This window comes from Hylaeus anthracinus, unplaced genomic scaffold, assembly GCF_026225885.1.
Source record: "Hylaeus anthracinus isolate JK02 unplaced genomic scaffold, UHH_iyHylAnth1.0_haploid 12001, whole genome shotgun sequence".
NCBI classification, from domain to species: domain Eukaryota; kingdom Metazoa; phylum Arthropoda; class Insecta; order Hymenoptera; family Colletidae; genus Hylaeus; species Hylaeus anthracinus.
Genome location: NW_026534348.1, coordinates 8883699 through 8903326, shown reverse-complemented (window position 1 = coordinate 8903326; position 19628 = coordinate 8883699). Strand labels below are relative to the sequence as shown.

General features: G+C 40.7%; 1 protein-coding gene across 5 annotated transcripts in view; it reads right to left on the bottom strand.

The window, feature by feature from the left end:
• LOC128891336 (stAR-related lipid transfer protein 13) overlaps positions 1 to 19628 on the bottom strand; it is a 360751-nt gene that overhangs the window by 238860 nt on the left and 102263 nt on the right. For 4 of the 5 annotated variants that reach the window (XM_054150746.1, XM_054150741.1, XM_054150745.1 and 1 more), the window contains 2 exons: positions 822 to 2351; positions 99 to 273 (listed from right to left, as the gene is read on the bottom strand). In XM_054150746.1, coding sequence (XP_054006721.1) covers positions 99 to 273; positions 822 to 2351 — 1705 coding nt within the window. The remainder of the gene's footprint in view (positions 1 to 98; positions 274 to 821; positions 2352 to 19628) is intronic. The other variant, XM_054150743.1, reaches the window with a different exon arrangement.

Below are 19628 nucleotides of genomic sequence, written 5' to 3'. Positions count from 1 at the left end.
AATAATTGGTAATTCAAGTTCAAGTCGAGGCAAATTTCTCAATAATGATCAATTAGCAAGGGAAGATTCGAGGGTACTCGAAAAGACAGAAGACTTACCTCTTGGAGACTCGCAATCGCTGACCCATGTAAAACTCGAACTTCTCGAAATAGCTGGCGAAGTTTGCGTCGCCATGTCGGAGCAAGTGATCGAATCCATCGGTGGACTGCCCGTGCAACAAGAGCCAGAACCGTTTCGGATCTTCGATAACAAAGATTGAAGAGATATTGGTAGCTGAAAGTATCGTATTTCCTTATTGCTTAATAATATCACGTCCATTCAGCTAATGTTGACGTTTTCGAATAGAATAATTTATTCTCGAGATTTTATATATTTTTACATTCGTGCGCATTCTCGTAGATTTAGGTGACAAACTAGGTGATAGAATAGAATAATAAACAAGGGTTACCCATAATGCTTTACTCGGAAAGTCCATTCGACTACCACTTATTCAGATAAACTTCTATTCATTTAATCTAAATTATGATTTAGATACAACGAATGAACATTAGTGCCCACTGCGCGGATCTATTTCAAAGGGCTACTAACAGGCACCATCTTCCAACTAAACAAATGATAAAAACACTGGCGCGTGACGCATGATCTAGAGTAACGGGAACTCAACGATCAAAAAGAAACGTCAGGAATTCCTGGCAGTCAAAAAGAACCCCATAACAGAGATAGTAGGATTGATACTCATAACTTTGGACCCTCCTACAAAGAGATGTCCTCGAAAGAAAAAAAAAAAAAAAATGAAGAATAAAAACGCATATAAGACTCACCGAACCGGATCCGGAGCTCTGCTCGTCCATTATTTTCTTCGGGTCGAGGTTCTGCATCCGACCAAACTTCCCGCTATCAGCGCTGCCGACCGACTCGACATTGTCGTCTTCCGGGAGATCGCAGTTAACGCCCACGTCGTTGGCCCTCGATCTCGAAAGCGTGAACTTTTTCAGATCCACGGGGCTGATCTCCCTGACGTCCTTATCAGACTCTGACAACCTCTTCGCGGACACATCAGATCGTAAAGTCAACGGCGACACGGCCCTCTTCTTCGCGAGCCCGTCCTTCGAATTAATCCTCTTCTTGCCCGCGGTTCCGTTCACCCTCTCGTTCTCCGAATCGAGGAAGTCCTGGTCGGGTAGCGAGGACACTCTCACGAGAACAACGTCCTGCGAGTTCTCGCGAAACACAGGCGTGTGCTTCTTCCATAGGAGCTTGGAGAACGGCGATCTTTTCTCCTCGGTCGGCGTGACTGGGGCCGATTTCGCCCCAGCCGCGTCCAACGAGCTCGATCTACCTCGAACTTTGTCCACGTCGCAGTCGCAATCGAGATCCATTTGCTCGTCGTTGCATCGTATCCTGGGTAGCCTAGGCACCCTTCTTCGTTTCTGATTCATCAGGTTCACGGGCAGACTGGTCTTTCTGTAACCGTCCGGGCGCTGTCTCGGTGGCAATTTGGCGTTCGATTCGTCGATAGTTTTCTCGTCGATTCGCGAAGACGCTGAGACAACCTTGCTGTCGTTGGCGACTTCATTGGTCATCGAGCTTATCTCTACGTGTTTCTTTGGTTCATCGTAACTGCTTTCGAGGTACTTGGCGCTTGACCCGTCCCTCAGCTTCGAGGGTAGACTAGAAGTGTAATCGATCTGACTCTCCGTGAAGTTCATCGGCGAGGAATCCGTCCCGAAGTCTGTGACATCATCGGCTGGGTAACGTCTCGTGACGACGTCCTGCAGGTTTTCGGGTAGGCTCTCGCTCATTCTTTGACCGTTTTCCGTCGAAACGGTCCGTTCCTGCGACTCGTGGTAGTCCGAGTTCAACAGGAAGCGATGGGCCTCGTCCGAGAACAACTTTCCATTTCGTCGATCGCGGATCACCTTGTTTCGCCGGGACGATGATCGATCGATGCTCGTCCCGCACGAGCTTCCCGCGGAACTCTCGCTGTCCGATATGCCGAACTCGTTCAGCAGCTCCTTGTACCGCAAGACGGAGGTCTCTTCCTTGTTTCTGGCACGCTGAGGCTCCTGTCTCGATTTCTCTTTGGTCAGCTCGTGGATCTCCTTCTCGATGATCGTGTTCAACTCGGCCAGGATGCTGTTGGACCAATCGCCAATGTCGTCGGCGGCTGGGCAGCTCCTGCCTACAGAATTTTGTCGTCTAAAGACGATCCTCGTCGGCAACGGCTTTGGTTGGTACGACTCGTTCGAGTAGCTCGCTTGCTGGACTATTGGCTGCGTAGAGTATCTTGGCTCCTCCGTGATGGTCAACGGAGTCGTCGGGGCCGACTCGATGATTTCACCGATCTCTTCCTATTGGACAAAAGGGGAAACAGTTAGCAACGTCTCTTTGATGAAAGTGCCAGGTGACAGGTAATACAAGTTTCGTTGGAATATGTGAGGAAGGTAAGGGAATTGGATACCTATGTTACATTTTTGTGACTAATTAAATTTTAAAACCAAAGGAACCGAACTAAACAATACTTAGTTTGACTAAAAATCACTTTTGATAGCCTCATACGATATCATTCCACAAATATTTAGATAAACTGTGTCAGAAAATTTAAAAAATTGTCTCCTTCGCATACAATACACTCATTAAAACAAATAAATTGCGTAACACAGCCAAACCACTTTCATATTAGTGTTGTTCTCGCGATACAGCTTAAATCAGTCTCGTTAAATCTGAAAACGGTGTTTGAAAACGTTCCCGTTCGTTGAGTAGTCAAGTTTACCTTAAGTCGAGTTATTACCACTTGCGTAATTCCTTCAACAATTCAAAATCACTTCCACCGCCTAGTACGGGCGTCGTGAAACGAAAGTACGTGAGCGTGTCCGTCGGATTATCGGGAGCGAGCCTAAGAAAACTCGAACAAATGTCGTACAAACTGAACAGGTTTCTAAACCGGTGATCGAGGTTAATTGACCCTTGTTCACGCGGGGATAATTCCATAAATTAGATACATCACTTTCTATGGCCGGACGAGCGCAGGTGGCGCGAAATAAATTGGAAACGACGAGTGCTCATCCCCGATTCTTCGTTTTACGTCGCAAGGAGGCGCGTTAGAAACAGCAGGTCCGCTTCGGTGCTGTCAGCATCATAACTGCTTCATTATGGGCCGTTTTATAAATACGCTCCACGGATTTAACACCGCGCGCGCACGCGGTTCCGTTTCTTGTGCAAGGGTACAGCGATGGCGGCCGAAGGGATCCACTCGCGAGCTAAGCGGAATCTCTCCCTTTCAACGATGAGTAGGTCACTAGGAACTATGCTAGCCACTCGTTAGTAGCTTTATGCTTACTGTAGAACTTGTGTTTGGTTGTGATTCGGTTACCCAACGATTCAAGCAGATGTTTCACAAGGTACTGGTGGTGAGAGGTCTATGAGCTCGAAGACTTTGATGCTATTTGGAATTTTGTGTAGAGGTAACTATTAGACATATCGGTTTCAAACTTCGTGCACTTATTTATAAGTACTTTGCAATGTCATAGGAATTTTTTTGAATGATTAGCAGTGATTTTGTTGATTTAATAAATAAAAGAGTCCACCCTCTGGAATTTACAAAATGTTAACTTTTAAGATTGAAAATCTTTTTATTTTCAAACAGCCGAAATTCATGTCCCGTTATATGGTGAAAAATGCTGTGAGGCGATGAAATGAGTGGGTAGTAACATAATAAATATGTCCCGTTACACAGCTTGAAAAGTGGAGAGGAAATTCGGAAACTATTATAAGTTCGTCCACACGTGAAGCTACTCAAAAGAAACGTAATTGGATGGTGACTGAAACCACAAACTAATTACTTATTGATGCGCGATTACTTATTGAAGTGCAAAAGTGTAAAGTGAAATTAGATTTAGATTAGCAGGGACAACATCAAGGAGCCGTAGCTGGTATTAGTGGTCCGTAGTGGGAATGATATCTGTGCACTTATCGTATAAAAATTTGTGCGTATAAGAAGATTTTACTATATTAACAAAAAAATGTTCCGTTACAATTGGGTCTTAGTCCGCCAAAAAGCAATGAAGGGGTTTTCTGGGTAAAATGTCCTGTCACGGGAAAACATTAAGTATGGTGGAGCAGGTGGCGGTACGCGATCAGTTAGTCGTGAGATATCCTGTCACTTGATTTTCAATCTCTCCGACTCTTGCGTGTGCGCGAAGTTTGTAAATTTTATCTATTCAATTTTCCCTAAACTCAAAATCCAACACCAATTTCTAGTGAAAGAAAGTTCACAGTGTCGATTAATGAAAAAATTCGAAACTCCACAGTGAAACGCGGGGAGAAGCCGAGCACCGAGGAGAAACACCAGAAAAATTGAAAGTTATTCTTTGCTGATGTTCATTAATCATCGCTTCCTTCAACGGAGACACGTATACGACGATTGTTGCTGAAAGACGACGCTGCCATGCGTCGATTTCACGCGATATTCTTTCCTCGCAGCTCGTTTACGTTCTCTCATCGAGTTTCTCCCTTTTCCACGTTAACGTTTTCATTTGCATCCGGACGTACGTCACTCGGCTCCGTACTTCTCGAAAACGTGCGCCGTGCTCCCTCCGCGTTCAATTTGAATTTACATAAACCGAGCCCGATTCGAGCGACTCACGTTTCATAGTTGATAGTCGACGACCAAAAGATCGCATCACCTTCGACGTCCAAGCGATCTATCAACTCGCGGCTGCGCTATGGCGCGTATAATGAAAAGGTTGATTAAACCTACTCCCGGCTAGGTCGAATTGTGATCCCATAGGTAAGATACTCAGATGCTGATACGCGATTCCATCATTAATCAAACAGCGTATATTATTCGTGCACGCGTTTCCTTTTATAGGGATGCTTTAATACGGCGCGACAGGCAGCTATCAAACTCGCGAAGAAACTGAAAAATCGACCCCGATGAATTTGCGGTGGGGTTGCATCTTTCACCGTGGATCGTCGCCAGGGATCCATCTAGTATGAAAACTAAGAAGCTTTCAGAAGGATAAAGCCGCCTAAGAATCTGCTCGGTTATTTTTTAAGAAAAATTTCTGTCGTTATTTAGAAATGACGTAATTCGTGTAGCTTTAAATTTAGGAGGCTGAGTTCGCTTCAAAATTCCGTGATTCGTAAGAAAACAAATCATTACTTCCAACGATAGCTTCTTTGTCGATTTTCAAAACTTGGATCTCTAAACTTCTGAACATTTTATATTGAAAACAATAAAAGAACATTTTATTTTACTGACATTTCAGTAAACGAAAGTGTCCCTCGAACCAATTAATAATAATTTCAATGTTAATTGATAATTGGCTCGAGTCACTGGTCCTTCTTAGACATCTTGCTTTATCCTTATTGTCTTCCAAAGAGAAATACATTCAATAATTGAGGATGTAACCGTGTTTTTATCCTTGTAATTTCTCTCGACATCGTAGCCCGATGCTCCTACTTCAAATTGCATTCTGAGTCGTCTTTAACTAACTGTAAATTCAATTTGTATGAGATAAGCTTAACGAGCGTCGATACAGTTCGCTCGAGTCTCCCGGCGGTATCGATCGGAATTCCCACTGCGAGGATTGATAGGACTCGGTGCTCCTAATGCAAAGACATCTCGAAGAACCGTAGTTAGGGAGTACGCAGGCTGTCAGATCAAATCAATCGTGCTATTCTGCGCATGCACGTCCCTCGTGATACGTTACTTTTTTGTGTTTATATAGCGCTTGAAAATGTAATTATTAATTTGAATCCACACGTAGGAATGAGGACGTATTATTATTCTATGTTAGGATATTACAACATATGATACACACATGTAAACTATTTTCATTGAGCCGATGGTTGTTCAAAGCTGACAAATCAATTTTTCCAAAATATGAATCCAACTCACGAATAACGTCTAGCTCTGACACCCTTATAGAAGAATCACTTTCTTCGGCTACAGTGACACCATTTCGATGAAATTTTAATTTAGACGATATCACTTCAAACCAAACTTCTTTCATATATAACATTTCCTTCCACTTCTATCAGTCTCCAAGAAATGAATGATCTAAACACAGGTATTTCGCTCGCACATCCCAGGGTAGTTCCATCCCTTCTACTCAAATAAATCCAATAAAACAACACGTGTCGAGTATTTTTCGATGCTTTATCTCTGCGCAAAGTTTTCGTCATCGAAACCCTGACGTTTGTCGCCAAACCTAACCCGAGCGTAATAAAATCGTCAACCGCTTCATAAATTTTGTTTTCGAATGGCAGCCAGCTTCTCGAAAAGTTATTAACGTCAGCGGTGTCTGTCGAACCGATACATTTCCACGGACAATTGCAGTCACGACTCTGAGCGAAACGGTTGCAATTTCCGTTACGCCACCGAGACAACGCGTCGACGGGAATTAGCACCCAGCCACGATTGTTTAACCGGCAGAAAGATAGATACATTGGAACACAGATTAGTCACCGATAAGAATCCGATGGACAACTCCGAGATAGTTATATTCCGTTGTCCTGGGTAAGTTAGTTGCTGGCTTCGTGCGCGCGACTGAACACTGATGTCAGAACAATGGGAAGCTCGTGCTCGATGATTAATCGCCCAAGCTGGTTATAATAGTACGAACTGGCAGCCAGGCACGTAACTAGGATTTTATTTTCATGGTATAAGAAACTCCATAGTGGAAAGATTCGTTGATACTCGATACTCGATACTCGTAAATAGCGGAATGATTTACTGTTGCAATTCTTCGATCTTCAATAAGCTTGTAAAAGTAAATATATGTGTATGCCTTGGTGATTATTCATTTAATAGATGTATCGTGAATTAATTCCTTGCAGTCTCGATGGTAATCACCATTGGGATGTTGTAATAATAGTAAAGGGGTTCGCTTGTTTTTCAAATAACAAATGAGGTTTCGAACTTAAAAATAATCCAGATTAAAATGCACCTAAAGACGATTTAACATTAAGTATGAATTTAAGAGGACGTAATTTAAGCAAAGCACTTTCTTAATTATTCAAAATAATTAAAGTACTGGTCAACGAAAATGGCCACACACTATAAGCTCCAAGAGCCTATGCGAATAAAACAGTTCATGAACATCAATACTTTAATTCATCCTTCACTTAGCTAATTTGATCGGAAACGTGGTAATCTGATTGATTTCGATCAATGTCAGCCACTGGGAGGCTCGACGATTACACTTGCATAACGCGTTTGTTCGATTCAATTATTTGCAGATGTACAACTACAATCGCTCGACAGGCCTTGTCACGAGTGCGTTACAACTGCAAACCTGCTTAAATCGATAATCTTCTCTTGTCAATAGACACGAGCAGCATGCTGAATGTTATTGGCATACGTTACACAGCAAGTGTTACAGTAAATAAAGGAATGGTACTCAGTCACTACGCCATGGAAGGTTGAGTAGCGATTATCTGTCGTTCTACGTGCAATGATCTGTTGTACTAAGCATTTCATGTAATCCAATCTTATGTTTTCTTTATGAACCTCTTAAACTATATACGATGTGAAAAATATGTATTGTATATTCCAGCATTTTGAAATATATGAAGAATGTAAAAGCACATTTCAAAATTCATTAGGGTCGCAAATTTAATTGGAAAATGTGACGTACTTCATTATTTTTATATAAAATATGTAAAGTATTTTATCTGTAGATACGTGAAAATTATTAAGTAATTCCCACCGTAAATAAACTTTCAAGTGTAAGCATTGCAATGAGGATGACTTCATGGTGTCCGTGTCGCTTCAATTTCCACGCTTTTCTTTTACTCTCCAATCGTTTCATCCTGCGGATATATTAGCCACCCACGCGAGAAAATTCCGCGAGACTCTAATCACTTTATCGCTAGATCTATCTCGAGCAGGAAGAAAGCGGTCGCTAAAAGCGCGCGGGCCAACCTTTCGCGCGAGCATCAGCTTGATAAATGCACGGTGCTCTTCGCTATGGATGGAGAATATTAGAATGGAACAGCGATGGCGATTGTAGGCGTGCATCTGGTGGAGATTAAACGCAATCCCAATCAAGACGATTCACAAGCACTTCCGTGTTGCCTGATGGAAACATTGCTTTTGATTTTACAACCGACTCCATTTTAATTGTCTCTCGTAATCAAGCCTGGATTCGCTGGTAATCTTTTATCCGTTCTGTTGACCTTGGGCCATTAACAGCCGTATTAGGTTACCAGCAATATTCTCGACTTAACGCTTTCAATGTTAAAGCTTTTAATGCGTTAATAGCTTTAATTTAAAATCGTTTAAGCTTTAATGCTTTAAATATTATAAAAATGTAACACAATTGGATATGTCTATATTTTGTAATTCTCACTAATAATATTTAATTTACGACAGGAGGAGATGTAATAGAAAAAATTGCCGAAAGAATTTACACAAGTGTATTAAAAAAAATACGCGAAGGATACGTGACCACGTTCGTGTTCACTTAATAAATCACGATTGCACATGATTCATAACGTTGCTCGTTGAGCGAACGATAAAATTTTAAATATACCATTGTCTAGATCGCTATTAGCGACTGTGGCACGCTCGTACATCGGCGTTTATCGCCAATACTCACGACTTGGGCGATTTTTCTTCCAAGTATATATATTTCCGCCTTTGCCGGCGCGCAAATAGAGTTATCCAGGCATATGTAGGTGCCATTATAGGAAACGCCTACAAAGTCGCTGGTGTTACGAAACCCAAGCAATATCTTAACCTCTTTCGAAGGATATTGGCTCACCTATTCCCATTAACATAAATGTTATTTAACACGCTCGCTGGGAATGCGTGCCAGCCAATGATCCGACTCGCGCGCGGCTGTAAATTAACTTGCAATTAAAAGAACGCGTGTTTACTTGTTCGATACGCACGCTTGTCGCAACGGGAACGGCATTCGGACTGCAATTTCTGAGGCCCACGAACCGAGCCGATCAATGTCGAAGAGCATGTTGAAGATGTGAATATAATATAAGAATACGTGGAAAAAAATTAGAGCACTCTATATTCAAAGGATCAGTTGATTTCGATCAGGCTGTAGCCTAAAAAGCATTGACCTCGCGATTAAGATGCAAGGGGAAATGGTACTTGGCGCAAGGAGAGTACACGCTCTTTGATCCTATTGTACCGCTTTTGAGCCAGCTCCGCTGCCACGATCCAGAGTTCTAGACCGTTAAATACTTTGAAGAAGAGGCCAAAGTATCACCGATAAAAGGCTCACTCGAGACCCTTCGATCGGCGAAGGCAAAGGGTAGTGGGGAAAATGAATAGTCAAATGAAACCTTCGTAACGTCTGTCGGTGATTCGCTAATGACTACACGGCGCAGTCGGTCAGCCAATGAAGAAGCAGCGCACGAACGAAGAAAAGGCTCGTCGGTGCAAATGATCATACAGGGAGAAACCGATGAGTCAAATTCCTCTTCGTTGATTCTTTTCAGGCACGGCCGCCTTTGTCACGATTTTCGATTGAAATTGAAATTGTAGATTGAAGATTGGCTTTTAAAGATGTTGAGATATGTGACTGTATAGATTGCAACCACTTCCAGATATGGAAGCATTTTCGAGTGAAAGATCCGTGAAATTTATCGATAGTTTCTCGGTGCCCGGATGCAACGCGACAGTTTGACAGGGATTCAAGCGCAAACGAATTAATTAGAGACTTTGCAACGAATAGACGAGCGAGAAGTGACCTTTCGATGTCGACGTGATTTCACCATGCGTCGTGCCGAATCGTCTTCCTTACGGCCACGGCACGCGGGTAAGAAAAATTAATAAAGAAATATCGGCGGTGCTCGTTAGTCGAAGGAGAAGAGGAAGAAGAATCCGGTCGTGAAGTCGTCGGTGCACGAGAAGCGCATCAAAGTCACCAATATACAACGTCGACCGGTCCATTACCGTTTTTATTAATGTTCCCGGAGGACGGACAGCGCAGCCGCTAATGACACACACTCGATCGTTCCTGCGTCATTAGTTTCCCTTACCGCGAAATTTTCCCAGGGGCCGTGTCATCGGCCCCAGAAGCGACGAAAAAAAAACGGTGTCTTCGATTAGAGAAAAGAGGATTTTTCAGCGTGACGGAGCGATTAGCACAATTTATTTACTTTCACGGTTTAATTTAGCGTCTACGTTAGAGTATTTATCAAAGCTCGTGGGACGTTTATATTGTCGTTAAAGCGACGATCGCTAGCAGTGCTTTGCCATGCTGTGTGTGTTAATCCATTGCGATTAATTTGAAGGAAACGTTCGATTACGAGCTCGCCCTACAAAGTTTCTTGCAGGCTTCGAGATTGAGTTTTAAGAGGACACATGAGCCGTTTATTCCAGAAATCGATTAACTCCATAAAACAACAAGTTGAGAAATGTGATGAAGTAATGTACATTGTTTTTTAAACTTCCCTTTATGATATAACTTCAAATGAATATTGAAAAAAGTTCTTTCTCTTTCAGGAAAGTTATTATAAATATAAAAAGTTATGACTATATCAAGTGCTTCGACATTTAAATTTCAGATTTTTCAAAAAGTGGAGTTAGTCGATTTGTACAGTGGACGGCTTATTATGTATTAATTTACGATTTAAAATTGAGTTTAAATGTATTTTTTATATGCAAATAGAATAAGGACAGTTTCAGCTGATTTTCGGTAATATCAATGCATATGAAACTTAATTAAGGAAATAGAAGAGTAGGAGTAATTCAATTTATCGGTCAATTAAATTAATTAAATTTTAACAAAATAATGACAGCCAAACGCATGCTTTAGAGACTACAATTGAGATTACATAATTGTCTTTAATTGGATTTATATCGCACCAGCAATGTGCACGGGAGCTGGTGTAAGAAAATTCCAGCTTTTCTTCGAACGCGATAACAGAGATCCACGATAGAGAAGGAAGAAACTAAACTGACTTCCCGCGAAGCAATTACCAATCTGACAGAGCATTAGTTTTCATTAAACGAGTACAAGATATTCGAGGAAAGATCTACAGCGTTGCATGGATACTTGGCGAAATTACCTGTCCCGATAATAGCGTCATCGTATGACTGTTAATTATACGCCCAACATCGTCTGACAACTCACTTCCAGCTTCTGCCAAAGAATCATTACGTTAGGTCGCGTTTCTAATCGATCTCGATCTCGTTTTTGCGCCAGAAAACGATATTTTCATTATACTTTCTCTCTAACATATGGCGATCGATTCCACGGCGCGTCCGGAGCGAACCGTACGTTTCAATCAAGAAATCCTTTTCCCCTTCACGGGCGCACGAACAACTCGACCAGGCACGATCTTTTCTGGAAACTGGGACGTCGTTCTGGTCTCTAGGGACGCGACGATCACCGTCGAGACTCGTCGGACCAGCCGGTGACCTGCAACGTTTTAACATTTTTTTCTCCGCAACCCGATGAAAGCTGCCTTCTTCGCGAACACTGTCCAGCCGTTGCACCAGCCAATGAAATTTGATAATCATTTCGATTTCGCCGGGAAGAAGCAAGCCATGTGTTAATTCCGAACACTCGTGCCATGTGGAATTCTGGGACGTCGTGGGACACTACAGGGATGTTGCATGAAGATTGGTATGCTGCAGTTTCAACATTCGTTGAACTGTAGTATGTATGTAATAGTGCGTTGAAAATATTTGAAACATATTCGAGCAACATTATGAACCAATTATGACTTCAAAGAGCTTGCATTGCAATTAATCCAAATAAAGTTCATCGTGCAGTGTTTTCTACATCAACACGAAGGTCATTATTTTGAACACTTGCTGTAGCAGTAAATCCACAAATAAGAGAATTAATGAAATATTTGAAGGGTTCCTTGAAACAATTTATTTTTTATTACAGTTAACTTGTGTAACCTTGAATGATCTTCAACTATAGGTCATTGTATTCATCTTGAAATATGAAATCATCTCGAATTTCATCTTTCTATTTAAAAAAATAAAGTCGACCTTCACATCTTCTCTACGCTTTCACCAATAAAAAAGTTATTGGCAACACGTTACATGCCCCTCGGAATCAAATAACTCTTGACGCTTTTTCTTTTCTATCGCTAAAAGTAAGCCAATTATTTCGGTGGCTTGTCTTAAACGCCTCACCCTGTATATTAATAAAATATACTGTACACCTTTTATGGAAAATGAAGAAACAGAATTTATTTAACGTATGTATTATTTTCCATCTCTATTTTCCAATGTTTTGGTACACGTAGAAATAATTAAGTTCGCGTTAAATCTACATTTTTACATCATTATTATCGCATCAACCGTGCCACTCATAGCCCAAGCCACAGAAAAGAAACATTCAAATTTTTCTTCAGTTCTCAGTCAAAGATCATTAAGATCTGCCGTTATTTCCAGCCATTCAATTCGGAGAAATAGGGCAATATCTCCTCTCGCATTAGGAAACACGCACATACAACTCTCAGAATTACTTATCTCGATGCTAAATATCGTCGATGAAATAAGTGGAAATGAATCAAGGTCTCGATGAAAATGTTACTTAACCGAGAGGCCAGCGTTAAATTTGTAAGCGAGACAGGTACTCGTCTAAACAGTTGCGACATGTCAAACGCATTCCCAGCAGAAACACGCGTCAAAGAGAGAACACTTATTCCGCGACGTGGAAACATTAATCTTCCATGTTCGGGAAAGAATGCGAGGCGACAGAGCAATCGAACGAAACGGTCTTGGATGGCCGAGCGATGTTCGCGAGGATTATATCATTAAATGCAGGGCGCCACGCAAGAAAATCCGTAGACGTTCGTTGCACTTGTTCTAAATCTCGAATACGAAACTGGAACGCGATTTACTCGGGGGACACGAGCAGCAGCGTCGCGATTGGAGATCCGTGAGCGTTCCCGATGTCTGAAACACGTCTCAAAGAGAGCCAGTTGCTGCAGACCAGCGCATGGTTGCGCAACCGATACGTGCTCGCCGTTTCAGATGGACCCATCACCTTCGCGCGTCGCTTGTTCATCGAAGATGCAAAGGGATCCCTGTAGCTAAGTCGAAATTACTTTTTACGATAAACAAGGGGAGTTATGCAATTTTTTTTGTGCTAGAAACAAGTTCAGAAATTGCAAATTTTATGTTTCTCTTTATGCAAAACGTATACAACTTTGAATATCATTTTGCAAAATTCTTGACACCATGTCCAATAAAAACTTAATCGTGAACAGATACAACGAATTCTAGCTGTCAGAATTGTACTTAATCCAAACGACTAACAGGAAAAGAAGAGTAGCGCGTATTATTGTGATTTATTTCCAGTCCCAACGAAAGTTTTAATTTATTTTTTGGTATTTCGACGTTCGCTCGCACCAGTCTGATATCAAGTGGAATAAAATTCTGAAAATCGAAATTTAAATTCAAGTCGAGCTGAATGATAACAATTATTACAGTTTAATACTGTTTCTACGTGAAGTGAGTAACACGATTCGCATTTATCAGCCTGAAACAATGAGCCAGGAATTGCAAAACGAAGCACGTTTCGATAACATGTTAAAATTGAAATGAAATCGCGATTCACGCACGAATAGAAATCCATCGGATTTTACTTCGCTGTTTTATTACATTTCTCGACGAGCGAACGCGATGGCCATTTATTCGTATCGCGGACGAAAAAGAACGCAGGAAAACGGCAAAGAAGATAAACGAATTTTAAAAGGGACCAGAAAATCCAGATCATTTCTCTCGTCCTCCTATTTTTTTTTGTTGCACCTGTATCGCGTTAAATTCAGATGCAAGTTCGATGGTTTTTCGATTCGCGCCTGTGTAAAAATTGAATGGACCCGAACGCGATCTCAATTTCAAATTCCGAACAATATAGCGTTTCGTCAATGGGAACAGTTAACTGGAACATAGCAGCTCGAAAATGCTTGCAACTACCATTTTACACGAATCAAGCCATGCAGAATTCGTTTTTATCCATTTTTGTTTAAAATTCAATTTTACGATTGAAAAACATTTGAAAAACAAGTAAACTAATTTTAATTGGTACTTGTGTTAAAAAAAAGAGTGTTCTGAGCGTTTCAATCAGCCCTTGGTTCTATTTAGAGTTTCTATTTTCAAGGTCACTAATTTAGTGTAATTAATACTTTATACACGTATTCGTGATAACAACGCAAACTAGTGTAAGTCTTTTTTATACATGGAAAGCATTCGATAAATATGCATACATGTAATAATCCTCTTCACAATTTCTCAAAAATTATTTTAGGACTCCTGTTTACTAAAATAACTTGGCACGTTTACGTCGAAAAAGTAATATCAAGTTTGAAGATACGTGCAAATTGAAGCGCGGAAAGGTAATTTGCATGATTATAAAATTATCATTTCGACGTAGGCGAAATTACTTCTCCGACTGCCGGCACAAGGTGATTCCAAAAGGATTTCACAAGGCACAGTCATTGACGGAAACGCAGGCTGTAATCTTTCGATATGGTGCCAAAAAGATTCCCCACTTCTTAAAAAATAATTTTCGCCTCAAGAAACACGTATCGTCGGTCACAGAGTAAGAAGAGAATATCGTCGATAAATTTCAACCAGTTGTCACATTGCGATATTTTATTGCTATCGCGACCATAAAACGGTTCCGTGGCGATCATAGCGTGTATCTACGACCACGTCGAGCCGGAACTTGGATGAAAGTACAGTAATCTTAAATTATACTTCCGTTGACGAGTGCCGTAAACTCTGAATAATTCTTCAACTCTGTTTACAACGAAGCTCGGATAAATACAAATTTCAATATTCAACGAATAATGGACGATCTGTTGTTTGACTTTTAATTGTTATTTGAAGTTTATATCTAGCTGAGAAGATTTTAATTTTGTCCACCTTCGAATGTGTGGCCATCAGTGAGAATTATAGAATTAGGTGGAATTAAGTAGTTATCAGACTCTTAATTTCAGAAAATCCACGAATTGGATACAACGGAAATCTACGATTTAAAATCACTAAATTAATTAGAAAAAGCAGGGACGTAATTTTTTTTTTTTTAACAAAAAAACTATAATGATATATAACGAGTTAAACATTGGAAAATTCAATAAAATTGATGTTTCAAGAAAAATTAATCAGAGTTAACTATCACTGTCGAATTTCGTTCAGTCGCAGGCCTCGATTTGGCTGGCCAAAATGTCTGACTCAGTACGGCTGCAACTACTTCCAGGGCTCGTTTGCCTTTCACTGCAGTACGTAAGATTTTATAAAAACCTAATTACAGAGTTGCCCGAGGATTACCTGAATTTTTAATTTGGTAAGTAACTCCTCATGGTCGTAACAAAGTTCCAGCACGTTTCAACCATTCATTTCAACGCGAGCTTAATTGATACGAGGATCCATTCAAACTGAACAGTTTGGCTGTGCCTCTGCGAGGAGGGAAAATTAAAATTCTCTTTTATTCGCTCCAGCGCACTAAACGATGTTGGCGAAAAAAATGTTTTATGCACTTTTAACTTCTGCGTTACATAGAAACTTCTCGAATCACCGACTATACACGATGTTACACATTACGAGGGATCACAGAATCGATTCCTTGTTTATTTTATTTATGCACAGGTATTTTGCATTTTTGAAAATTAACAAGCCTCGAAATTAAACAGCCTCTACTGACAAAACAAAATTGCATCGATCTTAAAGATTTATAACGACCTTGAATCCACCATCTTCAAAAATAGCCCAATCTTCAGGAATTGTTGATATGAAAACTATATGCTGCTATATATACACTTTAAAGTATTAAACCTTGTAAGTATTGAAAAATATTAGAAAATAATCTACTATTGATCAATCCTACTAATGTCGTTCTAACATTCCTGTCATTCCTTCTTCGTCAGGTGTCGTTCTGCGCCATTTAAAAGCTTTCCGGCTATCATAACAAATTAAAAAATGTATCTGAGATTCTTATAGGTGACGCAACCATTTGGATCATCGACCCTCTTCCCGTCCATGACGTATCGGTTGCAGAATGCGCCGCGAACTCCGCAATCGTGGGCATTTGTTTGATTACGCCAATTCTTTCCGATCTCCTTCGCGCACCCGGTCGCGCGTAATGGTCCGCCTGATGGCAGAGCAGAAGCGTAATGCGATTATACCCGGCGTGCCTCGTAACAGAAGGGAATACAACGTGTAATTTCCGTCGACGGCCGATAGAAAGCTGAAAGAGCTCCGCGCCGTCGACCCTTCACTGGCCGCGTAATGACCAGACCGACACGCCGGTCGATCATCGTTCTTGATTCTTGATGACGAGAAAGTGTTTGGGGTGTGTGCAGTTCCTGCATCGCGTTCATGCACGGTGTCACGGGCGCGTGTCTTTTTTTCTTGGAGAATGAAAAATGCACGCCGACGCTCCGGGACGTCTTGCAACATATCGTAGTTCCGTCTTCTGGCATTACGGTTTATTCAGGGGATATCTTGGGAATATCCCTTGAATTCAGGTTGGACTGGTGCCTCGGATATGGGTGAAATTTTTATGATGGAAATGCGATGGGTTGCGAGGACGAGTGAAATGAACTTTTTAGACGTGCGCTTTCTGGAATTCAATTCTTGAATGAAATCCACTGACTTCTTGATTAGGGTATATACTTTCGTAAATTCAATTTGTAATTTGATTTCAAATACGTACGTACGATGTCGTTGATTTTACATTTTATTATCAGTTAGATTCGTGGATTGAATTCATTTGCACGATTTCATTAATTAACATATTTTTATGATTTGAATTTAGACATTACCATAAATTGAATTTATGGATCGAACGTATGTAGATATACTCTTTTATTAATTTATTAGAATTAATGAAGTGATTTTATCCACGTTCTTCAATTTAATTTCTGAATAGAAATCATCAAAATACATGTCTATTTAAAATGTTCATTTTAGTTGCTCTCGCACCAAGGAACACTAGGTATCGTACTCGTATCGTAATAGATTACGATTAACGTTGTAACTTTTATCAGAGTAACTAACGTTTGTAACGAATATTAATTTTCCATGTACAGTAACTGCAAGATTAAATGAAAAAGCCTTCCAAAAAATGAAACGCATAAATCTTCCAAATGAACTACACTATCCGCAAATAAATTAGTGGATATTTGCCGATTACTCTCCAACAAAAAAAAAAATCTGCTGTCTCGAATATGATACTTTCTTAAACGAACTTCGAATCGCCCGGTTTACTTATCGATCTGCTTTTACCGGACGAACGCGCAGCGCCGTGACGTCTACGGTGCATTCACGGATACATACGCAACACCGACCGACCCGCGGTGCGTATTAATGGGTCACACCACGTGTTCTTCGATGCACATATGAGGCGCGTCCGTGTACACGTATGGTAAACGGTATCTTATCGTTTCGAAGCCGCGAGCGTCATGGCGCATGCCTTCGAGCATTTTAGCTGCCGACGCCTCGCCGTAGAACAATGTCCCTCGTTAAAAAGACTTTCACACGGAACCCCGTGTCACGTATGGAACAAAGACTGGACACGAATAAATCATCGCTTTCCACGGTACGTTCGTGGAATATCGTTTTAACTTGGCGCGGCTGGCCAGGATCGATACGGGACAATCGATAGCGATCGCTGGCTCCCAAATTGTTCGACGTCTCGAAAATGAATACAAGTCATCGATTAACGCTGTTAATTGGGTCCGAGACGCTCTATGTGGGTTAGATTGTATACGTAACAATGGTGAGCTTTTCTACTCAAGGTCACCTGAAGGTCAACGCGTCGTGGATATCTGGAATCAATTAATCGATTATAGTAGTAGGATGACGAAAATGAGTTATTAATGGAGATAACGTAAGACGCGCTTGTGGTTAGGAAGATCCCAAGGGAGCAATCACGTTGCAATTTTTAGCTCGGGTATCGAAGGATGAAAGAAACTTTCGACGTCACAGTCAAAGCCGTGGAAACCTCGAAGATTGTCTGCAGTATCAGGATCTCCCCGGTTGCTCGTCAGCTGTCGTGGCTTTTTACGGAGAGATCAAGGATCGCGGTTCATCCTCGGCTCGCACGGTTTGGCTATCGGCGAATCAAGATTGGCCATTTCATCGCCGGGTTATAAAACCTCTTAAGGCACGTCGAGGAGCTTCCGATGACAAAGATAAAACCGTCGAAGGGGAGCAATAAGCTCTTAGCCCGCGTCCACAGACAGAGGCAGCAGACCTCCCAAAGCCATGGAAAGAAAAAGCTGCTTGTCCGCGTGCATGGAACGTTTGACAACGTCTTCAGGCGTTCGTAGAAATGTGGTTTGAGTATAGCAACGCTTTTCAAAGTGGATTTTGTCGAATATTTGCAGGCGCATTGAATAATTAAGGAAACGAATATAAGTTTCAACGGGGTGATCGGTACGGTTGTAGTTAAAAGAATAATAAAAATAAAATTGAATCTAGTCGGAGATTCGAGGGGAGACATAATTTTATTAATTTTAGAACAGTTAGAAAGTAGTGAAATTATATTTCAGCGTCAAGTATCAACCAAGTTGGAGTTTAATTGCTCGAGCATTTTCTACTTTTGAATATCAAGCAATAAACAATTCTATATCGATATATGATATTAAACCTGTTTAATGATATAAAAAGTTGGAAAAACATTGCTGTATGGCTATTCGGCGTGATTTTTCGAGGCGCGACCTTAATTTTCTAGATATGTCTTGTCCCGTTCGATGAAGAAACGCGATGTGATTTTTCAGTGGCACGACCTTAATTTTCAAGATGTGTTCGGTTCGAATAGATACCTGCGACGTGGTGAGTGATTGCGACAAATTGGAAAAGCTGTTAGCGCGAAGAGTGAAGTTTTTATGGATAGCTAATTCTTACAGTCACTTGTTGAATTACTATTTTGAGATGGGATTAAATTTCTGGTTTACGCCTATATTGTATACATTGTGGTTCGCTTTTTAAATCCCATAATTTCAATTAATAAAATGAAATACATTACTTAATACTGTCTTCAAATATTGACACAAGTTTTTACATTGCATATATTTTAATTCTACTTGTAATTTTATATGTATTATATATCACATAAAAAATAATCTATCTTTCAACTTTACTTTGATTCTAGTGTAGATGAATCCTATAACTTTTGTTTACATAAGATACATAAATGCACAGTATGGTACTTTGGTCAACGAATATTACACATCAGTCCAAAGACCTACTTCCAACGTTTACGAACAACCTTCAAACATTATGATTAATCGTGTGACGAATTTTTGACCCACGATTCAATTTAATTTCAAATTATTAAAGCAATTTTAGAACGGGAAACGCGTTAAATAAATGGACTGTTCTTATGAGATTTCTCCAAGATGTGTGTTAACGTTCTATTGAGTCGCTTAATTTTGATTTATCGCCGTACGTTGCACGAACGAAAACTGTTGGAAACTGGGAGCGAGCATTAAATGTGTGACGTCAACAGGCAAGAATTTGGCCCTTTTAATTGGTTTAACGAGTCTCTTTGCCGACCAGCGGCCACAAACTATCCCACATTATTCTAACCGCAGCGTCAGAATGTTTCGAAGTTCCTGCTGCTGCCTTATCTGTTACGAAACTTGGACACCCTAGGCAGATTAATTAATCTTTCAAGAAAATT